This window comes from Trichosurus vulpecula, chromosome 2 (assembly GCF_011100635.1).
Source record: "Trichosurus vulpecula isolate mTriVul1 chromosome 2, mTriVul1.pri, whole genome shotgun sequence".
In the NCBI taxonomy this organism is placed as follows: Eukaryota; Metazoa; Chordata; class Mammalia; order Diprotodontia; family Phalangeridae; genus Trichosurus; species Trichosurus vulpecula.
The window spans coordinates 89401325-89418782 of NC_050574.1; the positions used below are offsets into that span (position 1 = coordinate 89401325).

At 40.6% G+C, this 17458-nt stretch overlaps 1 protein-coding gene across 1 annotated transcript; it reads right to left on the reverse strand.

Annotated features, from left to right (window-relative positions):
* Window positions 1-1043: 1043 nt before the first annotated feature.
* Window positions 1044-16911, reverse strand: LOC118839172 (ecto-ADP-ribosyltransferase 5-like). The gene is made up of 3 exons (XM_036746619.1): window positions 16842-16911; window positions 2966-3668; window positions 1044-1106 (listed from the first exon to the last, which is right to left on the reverse strand). Exons 1-3 carry the CDS (start codon window positions 16902-16904, stop codon window positions 1051-1053), a joined length of 822 nt encoding a protein of 273 aa, XP_036602514.1. The 5' UTR covers window positions 16905-16911; the 3' UTR covers window positions 1044-1050.
* Between the last annotated feature and the right edge of the window lie 547 nt (window positions 16912-17458).

Genomic DNA, 17458 nt, shown 5'->3' on the forward strand with positions numbered 1-17458 from the left:
TCAGGCAATGATAACAACTTTATAGGGAAAAATAACTTTGAAAGACTTAGCTCTGATCAATGCAATTATGGACAAGTCCAAAAGTCTGAAGATGAAACATACCAGTCATCTTGTGCCAGAGGTGGAATGAACTTAAAATAAGAAAGAAATATCATTTTGGGACATAGCCCCTTTGGGATTCCACTTTCTGAATCATGTGGATATGCACTGAGGGATTTGTCTCAAAATGCTAAAAAATGAAATCTATCTTCTATACCCAGCTCACGAGCTCCAACCCCATCTCTCTGGATTCTCCTCTCACTGCCATGGCGCTAGCATCTATAGACTCAGAGTTAGCATATTGTTATCAGGTAGCTTACTGAACGTAACAAAATTAGAATAAAATAGGTCTAAAGCTTAGCTATCTCTAGATCTTCAGGGTTCTGGGAGTCTCTATGTCTTTTGGATTTCTTTTCCTCTGTTACAAGGGACAGCTGGATGGGTGGATGTGTATGTGAAAATGACTGTGATTTAAGAATAAAAGCCAACTAATGGTGAGAAATCATTTCTTTATTATTTCAACTTGATAATCTCACAATCTATGATTAAAACATTTCCATGTTAACACTTTCCGTGGTTTATTGTGGGGAAAGATAAGACTAGACTCAAACTATTCCCCTCCCCAACCTGCCCTATCTGAGCTATAGATAACCAGACATTGCCTTAGCCTATGGTGCTGAGAGACACCAAATGCTGGGGTGTTCTAGAACCAGCTCCAACGTGCCTGAGAAAGCTGATTGTTACATTTTCAGTGTGAGTACTTAGAAACTGGCAGATACTACAGCAGTTATTGTTTTATTGCTAGTCTAGACTTAAGAAAGTGGTGGAAAATATTAATAATGCAGATTATGCTTAAAAGTGCTCCAACTCCAATTCCCTTTTTGGGAATTGGGAATTTGGGAAGAGCCATTTGGTAAATATTCATCATTACACTATTGTCTATATGGGTCCCCAGTGTAGTCACAATCCGGTCAAGGTCTGGGAATGAGCTTGGAGGACCAGGGTGAGGACTCAAGAGAATAAGATGCTTGTCAGTTGTCCAGGGACTGCTGCCTTATTACCAGGAGCTGTAAAGGAAAGAATGTAGGAACAAGGGTGAGTTCAACTTGGAAGCCTGCCCCCATTCTTCCCTTTCCCATCATTGCTAGAAGATTAGGAGTCAGGGTCTGCTCTTTTATTTCTCTTCTCATCCCTGACCTCCTCTTACCAGAGGGTACCACAGATAGTTAGGAATATAGTGGAAGACATTCTGGGCTGAACACTGGTTCACAGTGGAACCTCTTCTATTCTGTGGATTATATGTGATCTTAGCAGCTTCTTGAGCAGAAAGCATGTCTCCAAGTCTGCTCAAAATGGAGAGAATGGGGTGAAGATGAGTGTGTCTGGGGGTTCTGGGACAGGATCCTTTCAGGCCCCATGGATGGAGCCCAGAGATGGATGGAGAGAAGGAAAGAGATTTTTTTTACCGGGGCCTTGCAGCAAATTAATTGCGTTCTCTCTTTGAAAGAGAAATAAATGTTTTCATTTCTTAGAGCTGGGCTTTAGACAGCCCTAAGCTTAGCTCAGCCCAGCCCAGCCCTTGCAATTGGCTCCATCACAGCTTTGAGAAGTACCTAATCAGACAGGGTAGGCCCAGGTCCTTTGCTCTATGCTCTAAGTCCCAGTCCTCCCAATATCCCAGTCCCATCCCAGTCCATTCTGCATTGCTAATTTGGCAGAATTGGGCATGTATCTTCTATTCCTGAAAATACCTGGTGGCCTGTCACTTTCTATCTCTCTCTACCCCTGTGAAAGGGTCTCCAGAGAGGATAAAGGCAGATGGGAAGTCCACAAGAACGCCAGAATCTAAGGTATAGATTCATATTCAGAGCTGGAAGGGACCTCAGAAATGATCTAATTCAACTCACTCATTATACAGATGAGGAAATAGTGGCCCAGGGAAATGAGGCAGTAGCTTGCCCAAAGCCACACATGTAGTAAGTAGCATAGCCAGGATTTGAACCCAGGTCCTTTGACACCTAATGCAGTGCTGTTTCCCTTAGATCGAACTGCCTTTAGGCCATCCAGGTCACATGGTTCACCATATGTCACCTATCTTATCTATAGGACAACAGAGGCTTAGAGTTGGGAAGGACCTCAGGGACTATTGAGTCCAACTCCTACCCAAGAATCCTCTCAGCAACCTCCCCTAAGAGTGGTCAGTTATCCTCCATTTAAGACCTGGAGTCATGGAGAACAAATTGCCTCCTGAGGAAGGCTAATTGATTGGAGGATGTAACTAAATGTTGCCTCAAGTCTTTGCCTCTCCAGGCTGGATGTACCCATGACTTCTAGATAGAGAAAGTCTGTGTTTTTCTAAAGCTATCTCTAGGAACAAAGGCTGCTCAGTCTCCCTTGGTTATTCATACTCAAGTCCAAAGGAGCATCTTCCGGGAGCAGCATCACTGGCTGTGCTCTAGCAGTAACTGGTTCTCAGAATAGGCTCAGAGACTAACTTTTAGTTAGCAGAAGTTCCCAATTTCTCAGTCCTCAGATACTATGACTTTTGGGATTCTCTCACCCTAGTTCCAGGGTGCTGCAACACCAAGACCACTGGATTTGGAGCCCAGAGGTTCTGGATTTCAATCCTGGCTCTTGTACTTAGCACCTTTATGTCCTTGGGTAAATATTGTTTTTTCTCATAGGGCATCAGTGGAAACAGAAGGATTGGAAAGGACCCCAATGACCATCCAGTTCAACCCATCAGAGGCTCTCTAGTTCAACCACTGGACACATGGCTAGCAACTATCAGGGGCAGAAACTGGAACCCAATTTTCTTCAATCGAAGAACAACATAGTAGTAAATGCCAGCCCAACCATTCTGACCTCAAATTTGATCTCTCTAGAGCCCAATCCAAGCCTTGCCTTGTGCCAGACCCCAGCTCACCTTGTAGGTAGGCGCAGTTAAACTTGCTAAATGTTCTTTTTTTGCTGCGTAGCTTAACACATTTTAAGCCTCCAGAATCTGAGAACCCAGAGACACTGAACACCTCATATGGGGGGATCAGCACCTCCTTTTCATCTGCAAAGGCTGACAAATATTCAATAGGAGCCCCTTCACAGGTGTACACCTTGTAGAATGTCCCTGAGCCATTTGTGAATTTTCTGGCCTTATCTTGTTTCAGAGAGGTTGAAGCAAATTGACCAAAACGCATCTCCCCTGTTCCATCAGGGTGCTGTGCCACAGAGATGCCCCTGTAAACCTTTTTGCAGGATCTTCTCAGGATCTGAACAGCTCTGGTCAGATAGAAATGGAGAGCTTTGAAATGGAAGTAGTTCATATAAGCCTCCCGGGACCGACAGCAGTTTCTCACTGCTTGATTAAAGATTGGGTAAATCTTATTTCTTTCCATTGTGTAGGCAATAACAGCAACTTCAAATAGCCTCTTCATTCTTTTCTTGGTGGTAGGCATATTTTTCCATTTAATTTCTGCATTTCTCCAAACTTTATCGAAATGCGAGTTCATTGCCCTTTCTCGAGCTAAGAGATCTTTCGCCCTTATCTCCATAGTCTCTTCACAGCCCATGTATTGGTCATCAAAAGCATTGTGCTCAAGGCTAATGACATTTCCTGGCAATTCAACTTTTTCCTGGAAGGGAGAAGGAAATCTCAATTGCATTCAGAATATACTCTCTACAAACATCCATACACACATATGTATATATATGTGTATTTTATATATATATATGTGTATTTTATATATATATATGTATTTTATATATATGTGTATTTTATATATATATATGTGTATTTTATATATATATATGTATTTTATATATATATGTGTATTTTATATATATATATATATATATATATATATATATATATATATACCATTTAGCATTTCAACAACAACAGTGGCTGATGGAGAAAGTAATCTGAGACATGAACTACCTGGTGATGAAAGTGAAAGTTGGATCTAGATGGCTTTTTTTTTTTTAAGATTTGGTTTCCTTATCTTGTCCAATCTGGAAGGGCAGTGGGAGCTGTTCCCACTGCTGATTGGCACTGAAGTTTTAGCAGCCTGGTGCTGCCTACTCTTCCAATACTCTTCTCCCACCCTCTTTCCTATGGGCTCACCATATTGGTGCTGGACTTATTTTGGACATCTCATTGGCTTCAGTCCTACCGCAGCTTAGAACTCTAGAGCTCAAGTGGTCCACCAATCTCAGCCTCCCCAGTAGCAGGGATTATAGGCATCTACCACTGTGTCTGGCTTCTCATAGTCTTTGGAAAAACATTGGAAGAACATGAAGAGAGGCTGATGAAAGGGCTGGATCCACCAGAGGAAACTGCTCTGAAGCTGTCAGTAGACAAATGTCAAAAGCTTTTGTTAATCTTTTGCAAAGCTTCTGTTAAGTATGTGGGTCACCTAGTATCCCAACAAAATGTGAGTCTTGACCAAGAGAATGTAGAAAAGTTTCTGAATTGGCTGGGTCCACTCAATCTTCGAGATTCAAAGACTTTATAGAAGATTTAGTGGTTGTTGCCACAAATTTGTTAAGAAGTATCTCGCTATTTCTTAATAGTGGTTAAATAACTAAGAATGACTTCACTCATGAATATATCACTGAGGAGATTCAGAAATTAAAGGGTAAGAAATGAAAATTGTCTTAAAAACCAACAAATCCCTTTGGATTGATTATCTATTGTGAAAAAAATCCTTCAAATGTTGTTAGCTTCCTTACAAATGAGCGAGTGTTGGCCAATGCACAACCAAGTAAAAACCCTTTTGTTCTCAACAAAGCCTGGAAGGTCTGAGATCTATGCTGAGGGATAGCCACCACGCATTTATGATAGAGGTTTGGCTGACAGTGAGAATCATTAGTGTATGAGCTCGAGTTCTTGACTTTGAAGTGGGCTCTCACTGAAAAGTTCAAACACTATATGTACGGAACAAAATTCCATGTGTGGACTAAGAACAATCCATAGTTTGACTAGTGCCAAATTAGATACCATTTTCCAGATATGGGCAGCACCACCAGCCAATATAACTTCAGGATATGCTACAGGCTAAGAAAACTAATGAGGGTGTGGATGACTTGTTCCAAAGGCTACATGGTAATGAAGCTGGAGTGTTACTAACAGGTGGGAGAGGCATGCGTATATGATATCCAAGCAGTGAGACTAGAGTTAAGTGGAAATGTAGTTGAGAACTTGGGACTTCCACCAGATGGAGCTGTTAATCTTGTTTTGTTAAGCCAATCTTTCTTACCTCAATTGTGTGTTGGTGACTGGCAGCAAGAGCAGATGGTAGATGAAATGCTAAGAGAAGGCTTACTAGCCAAAAAGCAAATTAGTGACACTAAGGGACATCCAGTAGCCAGAAAGAATCTTACTGTGGAGAAAATGGCAGAAGTTGGAGTTATGCAATGGGGTAGTGGACTGGCCTGTGGTTCCTTCCATTCATATAACAGCGGGAAACAGCTGGTACTATTCAGACTACACCACTCTATGGCCATGAGAGCTCTGTGTGATGGCTTTGGAAATATGGTTCAAGAAAGGATCCTAGAGCTGATAATAAACAGATCTGCCTGGTCCAAGATAGCTTTAGATGTCTCCAAGATGTTTCCAAGATTATAACAGAATTAGAAAGAAAATGTAGAAACTTCAAAACATTATAACATTCTTGATATTTTCCAACCATTGTTTATTTCATTTACTCTTTAAACCTATAAAAATGTCAAACTGTGCCATGGAGAATTGGAACACTGCTCAGAACAATTTGACTTTTGTTTAAATGAGACCATTTGGGTTTATATAACTGTTATTTTGCCTGATTTTTTCCTCCCATAATGTTGAGGACAGTTAGTACAGGTGTACATTGGGAAGCAGTGGAGGTCATTCATTGCTTTCCTTCCCCCCCACTAAACTATTTTAATGGTCTCAAAATTCTATGACAGATTTTTGGTCAATTTATTTCCATTTAAAAATTACTGATTCGGAAAACTAATAGCTTAAAACTGCTGCCAACCAAATGGTCCACAAAACATTCCTTTCCTCCTGAAGCTTTTATGATGTATTTATTGTGATCATGAACTAGTTTTTAAGTATTAAACTTCAATGGCTAATTGAGACAAACAATTCTGAGACCTTCCTTCCACCATTTATCAATTCTGGGGTGCCAGGTATTGTACAGAACATTCATTTAGGCTTCTGGGCAGATCTTGTGACCTTGCCCGCTCCAGTAGATCTCGTCAACTGCCTCAATGACACCAACTGCAATGGTTTGCCTCATATCATGAATAGCAAAATGACCCAGAGGAGGACAATCAGAGAAGCTCTCCATACATGGGCTTGCCTGGAACCATGTCAACTACGCAGCATCGCTAGATTTCAGGAATTTAGGGCCATCTTCCAGCTTCTTATCAGAATGATGATCAATCTTCTTCTTCAGTTCAGGAAACTTGCAAGCAAAGTGAGCAGTGTGACAATCCAGAACACATGCATAGCCAGCACTGATTTGGCTTACATGGTTCAGGATAATGACCTGTGTGGTGAAGCCAACTGCTTCCATGAGCAAATCATTCTTTTTTTCCTTTCAAGTATTGTTCCTTAACAATACTCTTTCCTCCCTTATTTAATATTTTATTTTTTCCCAATTACATGTAAAAACAATTTTGACTTTATTTTTTTTTCAAATTCTGAATTCCAAATTCTCTCCCTCTGTCCCTTCCCCCCTTGTGGAGAAGGTAAGCCATTTTTGACATAAACACGCAAAACACATTTCCGTGTAAGTCATTCTGTGAAAGAAAAGACAGACAAAAACCATGCCAAGAAAAATAAAGAAAAAGTATCTTTGATCTGCATTCAGGCTCTACCAATTCTTTCTCTGGAGATGGGCAGCACCTTTCATCACAAATCCTACAGAATTATCTTGGATTATTGTATTGCTGAGAATAGCTAAGTCATTCATAGATTATCATATAAAATTGCTGTTAATTGTGTACAATGTTCTCTTGGTTCTGCTCATTTCACTTTGCATCAGTTCATGTAAGTCTTTCCAGGTTTTTCTGAGAGCATCATGCTTATCACTTCTTAAAGCACATAGTGTTCCATTACAATCATATACAACAACTTGTTCAGCCATTCCTCAATTGAGGAACATCCCCTCAATTTCCAATTCTTTGCTATAAATATTTTGCTGTAAATATTTTGTACACACAGGTCTTTTTCCTTTTTTAAAGAGTCTCTTTGGGATACAGACCTAGTAGCAGTATTGTTTGGTCAAAGGGTATGCATGGTTTTATAGCCCTTTGGGCATAGTTCCAAATTGCTCTTCAGAGTGTTTGAATCAGTATACAATTTCACCATAGTATATTAATGTTTAATTTTCAAACATCCCCTCCAACATTTGTCATTTTCCTTTTCTGTCATATTAGTTCATCTAACAGGTGTGAGGTAATAGCTCAGAGTTGCTTTAATTTGCATTTCTCTAATTAATAGTGATTTAGAGCATTTTTTCTAAATTTATTTTTAGGTTTCAACATTCATTTCCACAAGATTTTGAGTTACAAGTTTTCTCCGCGTCTCTACCCTCCCCTCCACCCTAAGATGGCATGTATTCTGATTACCTCTTTCCCTAGTCTGCCCTCCCTTCTATCACCCCACTTCCCCCCCCATTCCATTTCCTCTTACTTTCTTGTAGGGCAAGATAGATTTCTATACCCCACTGCCTGTATATCTTATTTCCCAGTTGCATGTAAAAAAAATTATTTTTAACATTTGTTTTTAGAACTTTAAGTTCCAAATCCTCTCCCTTCTTCCCTCCCCACCCACCTTCCTTGAGAAGGCAAACAATTCAATATAGGTTATACGTGTATCATGATGCAAAACACTTCCATAATAGTCATGTTGTGAAAGACTAACTATATTTCTCTCTACCCTATCCTGTCTCCCTTTATTCAATTTTCTCCTTTGATCTTGTCTCTTTTCAAAAGTGCTTGCTTTTGATTACCCCTTCCCCCAATCTGCGCTCCCTCCTATCATCTCCCCCTTATCTCCTTCCCCCCTACTTTCCCAATTGAGTGTGAATGCTATTCCCTCCTTAAGCCAAATCTGATGAGAGCAAGATTCACTCATTCCCTTTCACCTACCCCCTCTTCTCTTCCACCATAATGGCTTTTTATTGCCACTTTTATGTGAGACAGTTTACCCCATTCTATCTCTCCCTTTCTCCTCCCAATATATTCCTCTTTCACCCCTTGATTTTATTTTTTTAGATATCATTCCTTCATATTCAACCCAACCTGTGCCCTCTGTCTATATATACATGCATGTTCCCCTCAACTACCTTAATACTGAGAAGGTCTCATGAGTTACAAATATCATCTTTCCATGTAGGAATGTAAACAGTTCAACCTTAGTAAGTCCCTTATGATTTCTCTTTCCTGTTTACCTTTTCATGCTTCTCTTGATTCTGGTATTTGAAAGTCAAATTTTCTGTTCAGCTCTGGTCTTTTCATCAAGAATGCTTGAAAGTCCTCTATTTTATTGAAAATCCATATTTTGCCCTGAAGTATTATACTCAGTTTTTCTGGGTAGGTGATTCTTGGTTTTAATCCTAGCTCCTTTGACCTCCAGAATATCATATTCCAAGCCCTTCCATCCCTTATTGTAGAGGCTGCTAGATCTTATTTTATCCTGATTGTGCTTCTGCAAAACTCAAATTGTTTTTTTTTCTAGCTGCTTGTAATATTTTCTCCTTGACCTGGGAACTCTAGAATTTGGTGATAATATTCCTAGGAGTTTTCCTTTTGGGATCTTTTTCAAGAGGTAATTGGTGGATTCTTTCAATTTCTATTTTACCCTCTGGTTCTAGAATATCAGGAAAGTTTTCTTAATAAGTTCTTGAAAGATGATGTCTAGGCTCTTTTTTGATCATGGTTTTCAGGTAGACCAACAATTTTAAAATTATCTCTCCTGGATCTATTTTCCAGGTCAGCGGTTTTTCCAATGAGATATTTCACATTGTCTTCCATTTTTTATTCTTTTGGTTCTGTTTTATAATTTCTTGATTTTTCATAAAGTCACTAGCTTCCACTTGCTCCATTCTCGTTTTTAAGGCATGATTTTCTTCAATGATCTTTTGGACCTCTTCCATTTGGCTAATTCTGCCTTTTAAGGCAATCTTCTTCTCATTGGCTTTTTGGAGCTCTTTTCATGTTTGGGTTAGTCTATTTTTTAAAGTATTATTTTCTTCAGTATTTTTTTGGGTCTCCTTTAACAAGCTGTTGACCTGTTTTTCATGATTTTCTTACATCACTCTCATTTCTCTTCCCAATTTTTCCTCTACTTCTCTTACTTGGTTTTCCAAATCCTTTTTGAGCTCTTCCCTGGCCTGAGACCAATTCATATTTTCCTTGGAGGCTTTTGATGTAGCATCTTTTGACCTTGTTGATTTCTTCTGGCTGTATGTTTTGGTTTTCTTTGTCACCAAAGTAAGATTCTGTAGTCTGAGTCTTTTTACGCTGCCTGGCCATGTTCCCAGCCAATTACTTGACCTTTGAACTCTTTGTCACTGTGTGACTTCTTCCAGAATGGAGAGTGCTCCGTCCCAAGCTTCAAGGTTTTTGCACTGCTGTTTGCAGAGCTACTTCTATTCTGAGGTGGTATGATAGTCCTCTACTGGCCTGTGCTCTGGTCTGTGAGTGCAAGCACTCCTTTCTGCCAAGTAACTACCAGGAGGACTCCCTTTCTACAGCCACCACAAACTCTGTCACACCAGTGCTCCTTCTTCCCCAAGAACTACCAACCAGGACTGTGACCCAGATCCAAGCAGGGCAAAGCAAGAGAATCCTGCCTCAGTGCCAGCAAAGAGATCCCTGTGGTCCCACTCTGATCAGCCACTTGATTCCCCCCACTGTCTGTGGGCTTGAAGCTTTGGAAGCAGCAGCTGCTGCTGCTGCCACCACCACTGCATCCACCTCTGCTGCCCTGGGGCTAGGGTCAAACCATGTCCTTCTCTCACCCAGGTCCAGCAGTTTTCCCACTGATCTGCTATGTTGCTTTTGGCATTTGTGGGTTGAGAAGTCTGGAAAATGCCACAGTTCAGTGATTCAGGGCCCTGAGGCCTGCTCTATCTGGTCTACTCCAGGCTGGTCTGTGCCCATGTGGGGCATGCTGGCCTGCACTCTGCTCCCAGCATGGTGCAATAGATGCTTCCTAGTGACCATCCAGGCTGTCTTGGGCTGGAGACTTGTTTCACTCTGTCCTTTCATGGGTTCTATAGCTCTAGCATTTGTTTAGAGTCATTTTTTACAGGTGTTTGGAGGGATTTGGGGGAGAGCTCAAGCCAGTCCCTGTTTTCATGCTGCCATCCTGGCTCCACCCCCCAATTTAGAGCATTTTAAAAAATATTACAATAGACAGCTTTGATTACTTTGTCTTAAAATTGTTCATATCCTTTGACCATTTATCAATTGAGGAATGGCTCTTATTTCTATAAATTTGACTCAGTTTTCTATATGTTTGAAAAATGAACTCCTTATCATGGAAACTCAATGTAAAAATTTTTTCATAGTAATAATTACTATACACTTCCCTTTATCCTATTTCCCCCCTGTTTATCTTGCTCTTTCTCTCTCTCCTTTTACCCTGTCCATTCTCAAAAGTGTTTTGCTTCTGACTTTTACCTCCCCCAAACAGCTCTCCCTTCTTTCAGCTCCCCCTTCCTCAACCTTCTCTTACCCCTTTCCCCTCCTACTTTCCTGTATGGTAAGAGAGATTGCTATAACAACTGAGTGTGTATATAATTCCCTCTTTGAGCCAGTTGTGTTGAGAGTAAGATTCACATACAAGCAGCCAGAAAGATATTTGAATTCTTTCTTTTTGGTTGCTTGCATTATTTTCTCTTTGACCTGGGAGGTCTGGAATTTGGCTATAATATTCCTAGAAGTTTTCATTTTGGGATCTCTTTCAGGAAGTGATAGGTGGATTCTTTCATTCTCTATTTTACCCTCTGATTCTAGAATATCAGGGCAATTTTTTCCTTGATAATTTCTTGAAAGATGGTGTCTAGGCTCTTTTTTTGATCATGACTTACAGGTAGTCCAATAATTCTTAAATTATCTCTTGGATCTATTTTCTAGGTCACTTGTTTTTCCAATGAGTCATTTCATATTTTCTTCTATTTTTTCAATTTTTGGATTTTGTTTGTTTCTTGATGTCTCATAAAGTCATGAGCTTCTACTTGCCCAATTCTAACATTTAAGGAATTATTTTCTTCACTGAGCTTTTCTATCTTCTTTTCCATTTGGTCAATTCTATTTAAGGAGTTCTTCTCTTCAGTTAGTTTTTATATATCTTTTTCCATTTGGCCAATACTTCTTTTCAAGGCATTCTTTTCTTCACTGGATTTTTGTGCCTCTTTTACCATTTTGCCTATTCTATTTTTTAAGGTGTTATTTTCTTCAGTATTTTTGTGCCTCCTTTATTAAGCCATTGAATCTTTTTTCATGATTTTCTTGCATCATTCTTACCATTTTTCCTCTACCTTTCTAATTTGATTTTCAAAATCCTTTTTGAGCTCTTCCATGACCTGAGACCAATTCATATTTTTCTTTGAGGCTTTGGATGTAGGAGTTTTGACTTTGTTATCTTCTTCTGAATGTGTGTTTTGATCTTCCTTGTCACCATAGTAACTCTCTATGGTCAAAATTTTTTTCTGTTGTTTTCTCATTTTCAGCCTATTTTTTGACTATGCTAATGTGTGGCTCTGCTTCCCAAATGGAGGGGGCGCTGTCCCAAACTTCAGATTTTTTTTTTCTATATCTGTTTTCAGAGATAATTCTGGGAGCCTGTAAGTTTTTGGCTTTTCCAAGGTGGTATGATCTAGGGAGAGGTGTGTTTACTACTTTCCTCTACTGTGTACTGGTTTGTGAATGACCAGAAATACTCCTTTTGACCCTTGAACTGTGACCAGGGTCCCAGCTCCCCTGTGGCTGCAAGCTCTGCTGTGCTAGTGCTCTTCCTCACATTGGGACTAAGACCAGGCCTGTGAGCCAGATCCAAGTGACCCTGATCCAAGTATAGGCAATGCAACAGAATCCTGCCCCTGGTGCCAGCAAAGGGAGTTTGTAAATCTCCTTCTGACTTGTCTGATCCCCTTACTGTCTGTGGGCTGATAGGTATGGAAATCACAACTACTACCTCTGATTCAGTCACCCAGGAGGCCTGGTCCTGGTTTGCTGGGGCCTGGTCTGTGCTGGTATGGCCTTCACTGGACTGCACTCTACTCTTATCCTGGAGCAATAGACCTTTCCTGCCAACCTTCTAAGTTATCTTAGGCTGGAAAATTGTTTCACTCCATCTTTTTGTGGGTTCTGCCCCTCTAGAATTTGTTTAGAGTCATTATTTAAAGACATTTAGAGGAGAGTTCAGGCGAGTCCCTGACTTTTCTGTGTCATCTTGGCTCTTCTTCTGTGGATCCTTCTTGCGATTGCTAACTGCATTGCCATGGTGGACATCTTGGATAGTCACGTTCTTGACATTGAAACCGACATTATTCCCAGGCAGGGCTCCACTTCCTGATGCATTTCAACAGACTTCACTTCAATTGTAATATTGAATGGAGCAAAGGTGACCACCATGCCTGGTTTTAGAACACCAGTCTCCATATGGCCAACAAGTGCAGTACCAATAATGCCAGTCTTGGAGGGGTAAACACAGGGGCTTGTCAGTTGGATGAGTTGGTGGCAGGATGTAACCGAAGCTTTAAGCAGTATGGTCCTATTAGCCTTGTCATCCTTTCAAGTGACTTTCCATTCTTTGTATTAGAGTTTTGCTCCAGCATGTTGTCACCATTCAACCTGAAATTGGCACAAAAGCTATTGTGTCAGGGTTGTAGCCAATTTTCTTAATGTAGGTACTGACTTGACAATTTCCTCATATCTCTTCTGGTGATGGGGAGCCCAGGTTTCAAAGGAATCCCTTTTGTTGACACCAACAATCAATTGTTTCACACCTAGTGTGTAGGTCAGAAGGGCATGCTCACAGCTCTCCCTATTTAGCTTCAAAATCATCAACACCACCGGCAAAAATGAGGACGGCACAGTCAGCCTGAGATGTGCCTGTAATAATCTTTTTGATAAAGTTTCTATGTCTTGGAGCATCAATGAGGGTCACATAATGCTTGCTAGTCTCAAATTTCCAGAGGGAGATGTCAATAGTGATATCATAGGCATGTTCAGCCTTCAGCTTATTCAAGAGCCAGCCATCTTAGAAGGAGCACTTTCTCATCTCAGCACCCTCCTTCATAAACTTCTCAGTGGTTCTGTTATCAATTTTACCGCATTTGTAGATGAGGCAGCCACTAGTGGTGGACTTGCTATAGTCTATGTGTCCAGTGACAATGATGTTAATCTTTTCCTTGCCAATTTTTGTGGATGTTTAGTGATGCTTTTCATAACATCTGTGTTCTGGTGGCAAACTCATTGCAAAAAAAGCATTCATTGCCCTTTAAGACAGAAGACCTGGGTTCAAGTCCTACATCTGAGACCTTAGGCAAGAGCGGAGGCCAATAGCACTAAGTCCTCTGTTGGGTTGTTAAAATCAAGAATTAATATTTTAAGTGTCTTTGGTCTGGTATACTTATTTTCTTCCTTCCTTCCTTCCTTCCTTCCTTTCTTCCTTCCTTCCTTTCTTCCTTCCTTCCTTCCTTCTTCCCTCCCTCCCTTCTCTCTTTCCTTTTCTCTCTTTTTTCTTCCTACCTCTCTCTTTTTCTTCCTCATCTTCCTTGAGTCAAAGAAGTAGTTGCCATACAGTGTGTACTGTCCAGAGGAGTCAGAACTAAGGAATAGTGGAAATGTTCTTTACATTGTCAGGAACCAAATCAAGAAATTAGATGTCTCCTTTGCCTACCATTGACCTGATGGAAAGAAGGAATACCTTTAGTTTTCCCAGATGACAAGATTTTCCCTTAAGAAAATCCTTAAGGGTGCTCTGGCATGAATATGCCCCTTATTCTATTTGGTAAATCAAAACCCCTAAACTTCAATCACGGAGCATTGTTTTCCATTGCTGGGGAATCTCATCTTTTTGTTTCATAATTAGTATAAAATGTGAGCTGGAAATTATTTGGGTTAATGGGCTTTCTAATTTGTAGAAGGAATCATTTCGGTCAGAAATCTTTCCAATCAGAATCTTATATATTAATAAATAGTGTGTGATATTTTAGATAAAATACAGGTTGTTTTTCTCCAACAGAAACCTCTTAATCAATCTGACTTTCATTTTCTAGCCAGGAAAAGGAGAATTCATCTTATTTCCAAATATCCTGTCCCTTCCTCTCTTCTGAGAAAGAAATTCCTTGGCCTCAATGGTCTTAGTCAAAATGGCACTGAATGAATATGGCAGAGATGTCCACTATGATCTTCTATTTGTGAGCAAGGAGGAGATGACTGATGGAGACCTTGGCCAAGTTTTTTTCCCCTCCTCTACACGTCCATTCTGTTTGAGGACACAACATAGTGGCTGTAGACTGCATCCTTAATTTACAATTTTGCAACTTCTTTTTTTGATTCTCTTCAATTCACTTCAATGAACATTTTTTTAAGCACTGATATCTCATATTGGTATGGAATCCTTTATCCTTAAGGATAACATTTAAAGAGTGTGGGCTCTTTAAGGGCAGGGAATATTTTTACCTCTTTTTGTATCACCATTGTTTAGCACAGTGCCTGGCACATAGTAGTCATTTAATAAATGCGTGTTGGCTGTGTTAATTATCAGGATGCAGAGACAAAAAAATGAAAGAGTTGTTCCTCTTGAGGGCTTAATATCTACTAGGGATAGGGTCATAGGTTATGGGGTCAATCGAAACAAGAAGGATTTAGGTTAGAGGACTAGAAGAATTCAAAGCACTGAGAATGGTTGAATACAAGTAGCCAAAGGACTTGTGTAGTGGGACTTTGGTACATGCCTAGACCCCCCACACCCCCAGGCCTTCTAGGTCCTTGGGCTCAGCCTTTTGACTGAGTCTAAGTTTTACAGAAAAAATCCTTTTATTAAAGGGTTTTGTTCTATGAAATTTGAATTCAGTCAAAGGGCTGCATCTGAGGACCTAGGGGGTCATATGTGGCCCCAAGGCTGCAGGTCCCCTATCCCTGCCCTAAGATGTAGGCACCCATGTGGGAGTTGCTAGGGATCCACTTCTGGGAGAGAACATGCTATGGTGGTCTGCCACATGCCAAGGAGCAGCCTCTTTCTATTGGCTGTGTAATCGTAACTGTCTGTCTTTAAGTCCCTCTGAGGGAAGCATAGTCACACTTTCTTTCTGGTGGTATCCTGGGGTGAAGGTCTTGCTCATCCATAGCATGGTCAACATGTAATAATTGGGAAAGGGCCTGTGGGTACCTTCCCCTCTCCTTAGGTCTCGTGGCCCCATATTGGGCTTGGCATTTTGGTCTTGTTTTGTTTGCCCTTTTCAGTTTGAGACAGAGGGAGTGAAGTTCTGGACATGGGAGTTTGGTTTATGGGGACATTGGATCCCAGAAATCCAGTCTGGATGCTGCCACCAGGCCACAAGGGAAGCCCTGAGAAGCTAAGGTCCTGGGACACAAGTTTGGGACCTAGAGTAAGACTTGGAATTTGGTGGGACTAATACTACTTAGGAAATGAGTTAGGCTTTGTGCTCCTACTCCCTATCCCCTCCCAAGAGACCAAAGTGATGGTGGTGGTGGGATTATGTTTGTTCTTGCTCTACCTTTGAAGTAAATATACTTTTGTAAAAATTAATCTGATGTTAAATGGTTAAGTAAAACTGGGGTTTTTGGATCCCTAAAATTTGGGGAACGTAATCAGCGGGGTCTTGAGTTAATGGCAGAGATGAGAGACCTCTCTCCCCCATGCCTTTTGAGGTATAAGCGAACCTTGGGGGAAGGGGTGGAAATGTCACATACTTGGTCTTCAGACAGAAGGGGTCAAAGTAGTTATTGTTACACTTGATTAGACAGACTCATTACAAAGACTGGGCAGCTAGGTGGTGCAGTGGATGGAGTGCTGGCCCTGGGGTCAGGAGGACCTGAATTCAAATCCAGCCTCGGACACTTTATTAGCTGTGTGACCCTGGGCAAGCCACTTAATCCTATTTGCCTCAGTTTTCTCATCTATAAAATAGGCTGGAGAAGGAAATGGCAAACCACTTTAGTATCTTTGCCAAGAAAACCCCAAATAGGGTTATGAAGAGTTGGACATGACTAAATCAACAAAACAACAGTAACAAAATTGCAAAGACTGAGTCCTGGAATTCCCATGCTTCCATTGGCTGCTTGTGTTGTTATCTAATCATTCTCAGTGCTTTGAGTTCTTCTTTCCCTCTAATTTAAATCCTTCTCGTTTCAGTTAATCCCATAATTTGTGATTTTTTTTCTAGTAGAGATTCAGCCTTTTGAGAGAATCCACTTTCATTTTTTTGGTCTTTGCATCCAGATGCCTAGCATAGTGCCTGGTACTTAGTAGGTGCTTAATAAGTGCCTATAAATCTGTTTATAACAGTCACTATTCTTGGAATAGGAAGAATCGCTCAGACCCTTGAAGAAAGCTACATAGTAGGTGCTTGCTCTGTTTTGTTCATTTCTCCATCAGCCTTGGCACTTCCAGATGGATGAACCCTAGTTTCTTAACCCTTCTCCTCATGGGTGTTATCTTTCATTCCTTACATTCACATCTTGGCTTCTTTGTGACTGAATACTAGGATTGGCCTATTTTGTTTCCCTGGACTGGAAAGGAGGCATAGTGTATGTGGGTAGCATGAACTACTCACTCCAGAAGTAATTAGCTGAAACATCAGGGCAGTTACAATGGAGATGACCCTTGTGTGCTTCATATGGGCTTTTGGTTCCTGTCCAAGATTTCCTTGCCAGGTGTTTCCTCTTCTCTCCTGATCTCACCTTTGAAATTGAAAAAGAGAAATTGAAAAAGTACCTTCTTGGTTGTCCTTCTAGTATCAAATACAAATATCTCTGACATTTAAAGTGCTTCTCTGACTCCAACCTATTTTTCTGGATTGATTTCTTATGACTCTGTCTCATGCATTTTAGCTTCCAGACAAAAAGACTTACTTGACATTGTATTTCCTACATTTGTGTTTTTGCACAAGCTGTGTCTCAAACTTGAAATGAACTTCACCTCTTGAAATCCTTAGCTCATTTTAAGGTTGATCTCAAGCTCTATTCGTCTATGAAACATTTTCCTGACATTGAGTTGTCTATACCCCCTATAAAATGGAAGGATGTACTTTGTACTTGTATGTGCTTTCTATATTGCTTGCTTTATTCCCTACCTCCTCCATGAATATAGGGTCATGGAGGGACAGGGACTGTATAGGTTACCATAAGTGTCTTTGGGAGTTAGCCTTTCATGGATGCATAGATGTGCTGT

Bases quoted from the DNA above. Each gene is read 5' to 3' on its own strand.
- LOC118839172 (XM_036746619.1), bottom strand. From the start codon at position 16,904: ATGAAGCACACAAGGGTCATCTCCATTGTAACTGCCCTGATGTTTCAG. The intron at 3,669-16,841 runs GTGAGTAGTTCA...TCTCCCTTCCAG, and splicing joins TTCAGCTAATTACTTCTGGA to GAAAAAGTTGAATTGCCAGG. The intron at 1,107-2,965 runs GTGAGCTGGGGT...TTTCCTTTACAG, and splicing joins TAACTGCGCCTACCTACAAG to CTCCTGGTAATAAGGCAGCA.